Source organism: Carlito syrichta, unplaced genomic scaffold, assembly GCF_000164805.1.
Source record: "Carlito syrichta isolate Samal-C Ts95f unplaced genomic scaffold, Tarsius_syrichta-2.0.1 Scaffold315942, whole genome shotgun sequence".
Classification (NCBI taxonomy): domain Eukaryota; kingdom Metazoa; phylum Chordata; class Mammalia; order Primates; family Tarsiidae; genus Carlito; species Carlito syrichta.
This window is the reverse complement of record NW_007260038.1, coordinates 19,058-28,007: the sequence shown is the minus strand read 5'-3', so window position 1 is coordinate 28,007 and position 8,950 is coordinate 19,058. Positions and strand designations below refer to the sequence as shown.

The following is an 8,950-nucleotide window of genomic DNA, read 5'->3' as shown; positions in this document are numbered from 1 at the left end:
AAAAAAAAAAAAAAAAAAAAAAGTGTATCAAAGGGCAGGATACTGCAATCCCAGCACTTTGGGAAACCGAGGCGAGAGGATTACCTGAGCCTACGGGTTCAAGACCCGCCCGGGCAACTTGGCGAGATCTCGTCTCTACAGTACATCAAAAACTAGTCGGGCGTGTTAGCATGCGCCTGTAGTTCCGGCTACTTGGAAGGCTGAGGCGAAAGGATCGCTGGAGCCCAGCAGGTTGAGGCTGCAGTGGCAGGGAGTGTGCTACTGCACTCCAGTCTGGGCGACAGAGTGAGACTCCAACTCAAAGAAAAAGGCAGGACATATTGGAGATGCCAATTAAGAGGCTCAGGTTCTGGTCCTTGAGTAGCCTCGTAGAGAGATTTAGCAATGAGGTCATAGCTTGGAATCCAGATTCTAAAATATTTGCTAAGGCCCCAAAAGGCGTGGAGTTTCTTTGCTTTTTACCTTCTTAAATAGATAACTTTTACTGTCTGTAATTTGAATTTACCTTTTAGTGAATTCTGATTAAGACAAGACAATATGATTCTAACATGGATGGCCAGGACCAAACTGCTGGCATCTGTGTTAATTAAATTAATTTGGGGTCCAGCACCCTAATATTCCCCTGAGGGTTGTTAAGCTGATGGTGAGCTAGTGCTGGGCACTTTAGCAGATTTCCAGGCCTCAGTGCCCATCATTTCTTGAGCCAGGTGTTTTCCCTTTCCTCCAGAAAGGGGCTCACCTGCTCCCTAGTGGCTCTCTGGCCTGCATGGTGGACAAGGTCCTGGAGGTCCAGGCCTCTTTGCGGCAACTATGCTTCAAATGCCCCCACTGATTGTACCCTTCTTTAGCAGGTTTGTTATTACCAGGTTTTGGTCAGGCAGCTGGAGTTCTGTTGCAAATGGCAACTGCCAATTGGGATGTCTGTTTTTGCCCTCTAGTCTGCTGCCCTCCATGTTAGTACCCCTGCCCCATATTTTTATTTTGTTTTTTGTTTGTTTTTGAGTTGGAGTCTCACTCTGTCGCCCAGACTGGAGTGCAGTGGCCGCTCCTGGCCACCACAACCTCGCTTGCTGGGCTCTGGCGATCCTTCCGCCTCAGCCTTCCGAGTAGCCGGAATTACAGGCACGCGCTACCACACCCGGCTGATTTTTTGATTTATTGTAGAGATGAGGTCTCGCTGCCCAGGCGGGCCTTGAACCCGCGGGCTCAGGCAATCCACTCACCTCAGCCTCCCAAAGGCGCGGGATTACAGGCTGAGCCACCAAGCCCGGCTCCCTGCCCCATATTTTTAATGTCTCAACTGTTCAATAGCTGTTAAATTGGAAGCTTGGTATGTGTAGTTCCAAGTCTAGCCTCTGAAGTTGGGCATCTAATACCTCATAGGATATGATCTTATTTGCAAAGTATTAAAATAAATCTTAAAATGCCGATCAGCTTGGGCAACTTGGCGAGAACTTGTCTCTACAATAAACCAACAATTAGTTGGGCATGCGCCTGTAGATCTGGCTACTTGGAAGGCTGAGGCAGAAGGATTGCTGGAGCCCAGCAGCAGGTTGATGCTGGGGTGGCTGTGAGCGTGCCACTGCACTCCAGCCTGGGCAACAGAGTGAAACACCAACTCAAAAAAAAAAAAAAAAGCCTATACGTAAAAACTTTTGACCATTTCTCTGAAATGGTCTACTATAAAAACCTTTTAGAGTGAACAGACCGTGTGGACATGAAATGATCTGTCTCCACTTATTTCCAATTGTGAACAGGCAGTTTTGCTAAGACCCTTCATAAATCACTAAATTACAGTCTAGGAGGGACTGGAGGTTGGTGAGAGACTTTTGGAAAAGCAAATGTGAGGTGTGGACAATCAGGTGGGAATGACCAGTTCTCATACTCCATTGTGTCACACAGGGAGTACTCAGCACTTAAAGCGTCACCTGTCTTGCAGTGGGGGCTGGCCAGGTGCAGTAAGGTGACCCAACTTCCTTTTCCAAAAATCTTTAACAAACCTCACATAACAAACACTGGTGTTATGTACCACTGATACCTCAGCACATGGTAAAGTCAGAGAAAACATTTCTTTTCTTTTCTTTTTTTTTTTTTTGAGTTGGAGTCTCACTCTGTCACCCAGACTGGAGTGCAGTGGCCGCTCCTGGCCACTGCAGCCTCGACCTGCTGGGCTCCAGAGATCCTTCCGCCTCAGCCTTCCAGTAACTGGAACTACAGGCATGTGCTACCACGCCTGGCTAATTTTTTTTTTTTATTGTAGAGATGAGGTCTCACCAAGTTGCCCAGGTGTCTCTCGAACCCACGGGCTCAGGCAATCCACTCACCTCAGCCTCCCAAAGCGCGGGATTACAGTCTGAGCCACCAAGCCCCGCTGAAAGCAACATTTCACTAGAGTACTTGGAAGTTTGGTTGGAAAAGCAGATTAATCCAGAGTGGGTATGGGCAGGTAGAGGGAACCGGGATAGGAGGAAGAGGCAGCATGCATGAACTGGTTTCTGCTGCAGCTGTCCTGGCTGCTGCCAGAGTGTTATCGGGTAGCGGGTAGCGAGGGAAGAGGTTTAGGATGGGAATATTGAGTAGCTGGTGGGGGGGTCTTGTGGTGTTGGATAGGGAGGAGGCTGAAGGTGGGAAAAAGTGGGGGGATTGGTCAGCTGGGTCTAAGTCTTCTAAGAGTGAACAAGAGGAAGGCAAATTAGTTTGAGAAGGTGTTAGGAGCATGCGGCAGGAAGAGCAAAGGTTGGGCATCACATCATTTCAAGAAAAGATTGTACATAGGAACTTCAGAACTTTGCCTTGATGGTGGCAATAGAGGTCAAGTTGAAGGAGAGTATTAGAGGTTAGAGACCCGTCCTTGGGCCCCACTTCCTGGTCACCCCATTGGAAAAAAGTGAGACACTTAGAGCGGATGTCCTTTTCTAGTGAGAGAATCTTGAGATTTCTGAGAAGACACTCTCATGCGGACTCTTTGGCAACAGTGGACACTTCCCATAAGGAATCTTAGAGGTTCTAAAGACAGTCCCGAGGGAAAGAAAACAGCCATCCTCACCCTCGCTGGCATCCTGAGTTGGGTGAGGAATTTGGCCATCCACACCCTAGTCAGTGTCCTGAGTCAGGTGGAGAATTAGGTTAGGTAGGAGACGAGGGAAGGAGGGCATCCCCTGATCACCTTGATCCTAAAGGTGGGACAAGGAAGTCCACTCCTGAGGAGCAAGTCCTCTGTGGCACCCCAACAGAGACATGGTTCTCAGTGTCTGCAAGACACTAGATCGGGTGATGGTGGTCCAATGCCTTCCTAAGGGACCTTCTGGCTCCACTGGGGAGTAGCCCTGGCTAGGAACCATCAATTGTCTCTGGTCTTGAAAGCAGTCCACTGAGAGTCTCAAGTTGGAAGAGGAGAGAAAGTAGAGGAAGAGGTCCCTGTTAGGAGAGGAGTTTAAGAGCAGGCTCTAGTCTCTCACCTAGTTGGGCGGTGGTGGTCTGGCACTTTTCCTCAGGGCCTTTTGGATCACCAGAGAGTAGTCCCAGCCAGAACTGTCAGTTGTCTCTGAATTCCTATGCAGTCCACCAAAAGACTTGAGTTGGAAAAGAAGGAGAGCAGGGAAATCCCTGAAGAGGAGATGGCACCGTGTGGACCACTAAAATGTTAAGCTGGTGAACTAAGCTGGTTCCACGGGTATGCAGAAATAGGCATAGAATGTAGATTGGAAAAATACTTGCTTCAGAAAGCAGATCAGAAAGAGAGTATATTCACTTCCTCAAGAGAGAAGAAGGGGACCAGACACTTAAAGGAAATGTGGACCCCAATTGTCCAGGGCTGGGGACTCCTAAGACTTTTCTTAATCGTTAAGGCAAGCATTCTTTTTTTTTTTTTTGGAAGTGAACATAATCTCAAGATTTTATTCTCTTCATAATTAAACAAAATATGACATTAGAACTGGATCTCTTGGCCCTTTTTCTTATCTCCTCCCAGTTCAAAATGTTTGCATCTTTTAATAGCCAGCATTCTCTTAGATCTGCAGTTGGGCTCAACACACTCAAGCCTCAGCACAATCTTCTTTGTCGTTTTAGTCTTTTTCTGGAAAATCGGCTTTATCTGCCCACCACAGCCACTTTGCTTCCTGTCAAAACGCCGCTTTCCCTGGGCATACAGAGAATCCTTGCCCTTCTTGTACTGTGTCACTTTGTGGGGTTGATGCTTGCCATACTTCGTACAGAAAGTCCGGTGGCTTTTAGCAACGTTCACCATGTTTATGGGAGCGTTATCGGCACGGAAAGCAAGGCAAGCAGTCTTGGGTGATGCAACACAAGACTGGCATCGTGGTGATGTTCTTTCTCATAACTCTGATGACCGGATAGATAGGGGTGGTCAGTCACAGACAAGAAGGACTGGGCTGGTAGCTGGGAGACAGATTCTTGGGACAAAGTTGATAACCTAAAAAGGGCTGGGCTGGTAGCTGAAAGACAAATTCTTGGGGAAAGTATGAGATGTTAATCTTAATGTCTTGTGACCAAGTAGAATGAAGCCCATCTGGGGGCTGGAAAACTGATTGTTCTTCTAGTTAACGATTATCATTGTGAATAGGGTTATGACCTAATTACATGACTGGTTCTGCTTGGGGTGACTAGAGAAACCCATTTTGGGCTCTGTCCTTTCAGGGGGAAAAGAGTTTTTTTGTTTGTTTTTGTAGAGACAAGGTCTCCATATGTTGCCCAAGCTGGTCTCACACTCCTGGCCTCAAGTGATCCTCCCACCTTGGCCTCCTAAAGTGCTGGGCTGACAAGTGTGAGCCACCACACGGCCTGAAAAATAGCCTCTTTACATGTACACCCAAAATATGTAAAACTATGATATATCAAATTTTTAAAATGCAAGAGTGGATAAAAATAAACTGAGAAACAAGAAGATCTGGAGAGGTCTCTATTTGCTAGCTCTTCTGCTTCCTCAGGTTCTCAGTTTCCCTAAAGCTGTGATTCTCAAGCATAGCAAAATCACCTGGAAAACTGGGTAAAGCAAAGATTTTGGGGTCTCACATCCAGAGAGTTCAATTCAACAGGAGAGTTATGTTTTGTACAACCTCCCCTTCCCTCCCAGGATATTCTGCTGCCAGTAGCCTAAGCCTCACCAGTCCTCTTTCCCCATAGTCCATATGCTGAGGACCTGACCCATTTTCTCTTTCCAGGTGAAAGTCGTTACTCCCTGACGTCAATTTTCTTCTGGATGTTCTCTTCTGGGTCTTTGCAGCCCTGACTTCTTCCTCCTGGCCAGCTACTACTGGGCAGATCCACTTAGACACCCTAAAAGCCTTCTAACCCAGCACTTCCAAAATGGAGCTGACCTCATTCCCTAAGTCAGACCACTCTTTTCAGAGGGATCTTATCCCATCAGCTCCTTATTCTGTCTGCCTCGAGGCTGTCAGCATGAAGTGCATGATGGGTGATGGACTATGCCTCCTAACCCTAACCCCATCCACTTACACAATTGATGCTGTCCCACTCCCTGACCCCGGTGCCTGCTGTTTCCTTATTCTGAAATCCTGCCCCATACTTGCTGACCCAACTCGTCCTTCAGGGCTCAGCAGACAGTTGAGGGGGTGGGTGGGGGCGGGGAAGAGCAGGGGACCAATGGCGTCCCTTAATTCCACTCCAGGACTCTCGCTTACCTCTTGCCTAGCTCACAGAGGTACAACTTGTGAGGTTGAACCCAAGATCCCCTTATGCATTTGACAAATGAATATTGACCACATATGTTGTGCCCACACATGGTTCTAGGCACTGGAAAGAAAGCAGTAAACAGAGTAGGGAAGATCCCTGTCCTTGTGGAACTTATATTCTAACAGGGCAAGGCAGGCAATACACAAATAAGTGGAATAGATGGTGCATTTCATGGGGTAAGTGCTATGGAGAACAATTAAAAAGAGGGATATCAGGAAGGCTGGGTGGAGTGTGCTGCAGGTTTAAAGAAGAAAATATTTGGGGACCTGGGACTTGGTGAAGAGTTTATGACACCAAAGGCATGATCTATAAAAGAAACAATCACTAAATTGGACTTTATTAAAATTAAAAACAGCCGGGCTCGGTGGCTCAGCCTGTAATCCCAGCACTTTGGGAGGCCAAGGTGAGTGGATTGCCTGAGCCAGCGGGTTCGAGACCCGCCTGGGCAACTTGATGAGACCTCATCTCTACAACAAATCAAAAAATCATCCAGGCGTGGTAGCGCGCGCCTGTAGTTCCAGCTACTTGGAAGGCTGAGGCGGAAGGATCGCCGGAGCCCAGCAGGTCGAGGCTGCGGTGGCCGGAAGCGGCCACTGCACTCCAGTCTGGGCGACAGAGTGAGACTCCGACTCAAAAAATAAATAAATAAATAAATAAATAAAAACATTTGCTCCATGAAAGAGCCTGTTAAGAGGATGAAAAGACAAACTGCAGACTGGGATAAAATATTTGTAGACCACAGATCTGATAAAGAGCTAGTCTAGATTATGTAATGTAAAACTCAATATTAAACGCAAACAAACTGGGCGCGGTGGCTTATGCCTGTCATTACAGCACTTTGGGAGGCTGAGGCGGGAAGATTGCTTTAGCCCAGGAGTTCAAAACCAGCCTGAGCAATATAATGAGACCTTGTCTCTACAAGAAATTTTTAAAAATTAGGCACGGTAGTGTGTGCCTGTAGTGCAGCTACTCAGGAGGCTGAGGCAAAAGGATCACTTGAACCCAGGAGGTGAAGGCTGTGGTGAGCTGTGATCATGCCACTGCACTCCAGCCTAGGTAACAAAGTGAGACCTGATTCAAAAAAAAAAAAGAAAAAAAGAAAAGGAAAAGATAATAAGCAATCCAATTAGGAGATGGGCAAAATATATGAAAAGATATTTCACTGATGAGGATATATGGATTGCAAATAAGCACATGAAAAGATGTTTAATATCAACAGCCATTAAAGAAATGCAAATTAAGACCATGATGAGATATTACTATGCTCCAATGAGAAGATCTAAAATCAAAATTAGGGACAATGCAAAATGCTGGCAAAGATGTAGAAAAACTAGATTTGCCATACACTACTGGTGGGAATATGAAATGATAAAGCAGCCGCTCTGGAAAATTGTTTGGCAGTTTCTTCCAAAACTAAATAGACATTTACCAATGCACAGCTGCATTCCTGAGCATTCAACTCAGTGAAGTGAAGACTTACATCTGCACAAAAGCCTGTACACAATTGTTCCTAGCAGCCTTATTTGTAATAGCCCCAAACTGGAAACAACAAAAATGTCTCTCAATGGGTGAATGTTTAAACAAATGCTGCCACATCCATGCCATGGAATGCCACTAGTAACAAAAAGGAAGGGATACTGATACACAGTAACTTGGATGGATCTCAAGGGCATTATACTGAGTGAAAAAAAGCCAATCTCAAAAGGTCACATAAAGTAGCAGTTCATGTATATAACATCCTCAAATTAAAAAAAAAAAAAGTGATGGAAAACACATCAGTGGGTGCCAGGGGTTTGGGCTGGGGGAGCAGGTGGGAGTGACCCTAAAGGGGTCCCCTGAGGGAGATCTTTGGGGCGATGGGACAGTTCTGGTAGGATAATCTGTTGATTGCAGTGGTGGTTATATAGACCCGTACATGTGATAAAATGGCAGAGAACTACGCACACACTTTATACCAAAACCAGTGTCCTAGTTTTGATACTGTACTACAATTATGTAAGATGTAACCGTTGAGGGGAACTGGGTGCAGAGCACAGGAGACCTCTGAACTACTTTTGCAACTTCCTATGAATTGATAATTATTTCAAAATAAAAAGCTTTTTAAAAACGTGTTGTGTGACACTGGGAGAAAAATAAAATAAATGGATGGATAAGGAACTCTGGGACAAGGATGGTTAGGAAAGGCCTCGCTGAGAGGGTGGCATTTAAGCAGTGTTAAAGGAGGTCAGAGAGCGAGTTGTGAGTCTCTGGGGGAGGAGTGTTTGAAGCAGAGGAACAGCCTATGCAAATACTCTTAAGGCAGGTGTGTACCTGGCGTGTTCAAGGAATACCCAAGAGGTTGTTGGGATGGGAACCTTGGTAGCAAAGGAGAGGAGATGGGGTCCAAGAAATAACGGGTACCGGGGCACCTCATATTGGAGGTTGTGCCACTGTAAGGACTCTAGCTTTTTTTTCTGAGTTGGAGTCTCACTGTCGCCCAGACTGGAGTGCAATGGCCGCTCCCGGCCACGGCAGCCTCTACCTGCTGGGCTCTGGCGATCCTTCCGCCTCAGCCTTCCAAGTAGCTGAAACTACAGGTGCGTGCTACCACACCCGGCTAGTTTTTTTATTGTAGAGATGAGGTCTCACCAAGTTGCCCAGCTGGGTCTCGAACCCACAGGCTCAGGCAATTCACTCACCTCAGCCTCCCAAGGTGCGGGATTACAGGTTGAGCCACCAAGCCCAGCAGGACTCTAGCTTTTACCCTGAATGAAATGGGGGCTCTTGAGCAGAGGAGTGACATGTCTAACATTCTGAAAAGTGTTGCAGAGGGGCGAGGATGGAAGCAGGGTGAGGAGGCTCTTGTAGATCTCCAGGTGAGAGATGGCAGTGGCTTGGAAGAGGGTGGGAGAAGTGGGGGTGATGAGAAGGGACTTGAGTTTTGATAGATTTTTTTTTTTTAGTTGGAGTCTCACTCTGTCACCCACGCTGGAGTGCAGTGGCATGCTCACAGCCACCGCAGCCTCGAACTGCTGGCTCAGGCGATCCTTCCACCTCGGCCTTCCAAGTAGCTGGAACTACAGGCGCAGATGCATAGACAGTCAGGGAGAGAAGTGGAATTGGCAGCTGAATATGAATCTGGAGTTCAGGGGAGAGGTTTGAGCTGGAGACATAAACTGGAAAGTCACCAGTGTGTGTCTAGTCATTTTTTTTTTTTTTTGAGTTGGAGTCTCACTCTGTCGCCCACACTGAAGTGCAG

The 8,950-nt window shown here is 46.8% G+C and overlaps 2 protein-coding genes across 6 annotated transcripts in view; one reads left to right on the top strand and one right to left on the bottom strand.

Annotated features, from left to right (window-relative positions):
* ARMC12 (armadillo repeat containing 12) overlaps positions 1 to 8,950 on the top strand; it is a 24,068-nt gene that overhangs the window by 12,401 nt on the left and 2,717 nt on the right. The window lies entirely within an intron of this gene.
* LOC103276143 (60S ribosomal protein L36a-like) lies at positions 3,884 to 4,246 on the bottom strand. The gene has a single exon (XM_008073546.2). It carries the CDS (start codon positions 4,244 to 4,246, stop codon positions 3,929 to 3,931), a length of 318 nt encoding a protein of 105 aa, XP_008071737.1. The 3' UTR covers positions 3,884 to 3,928.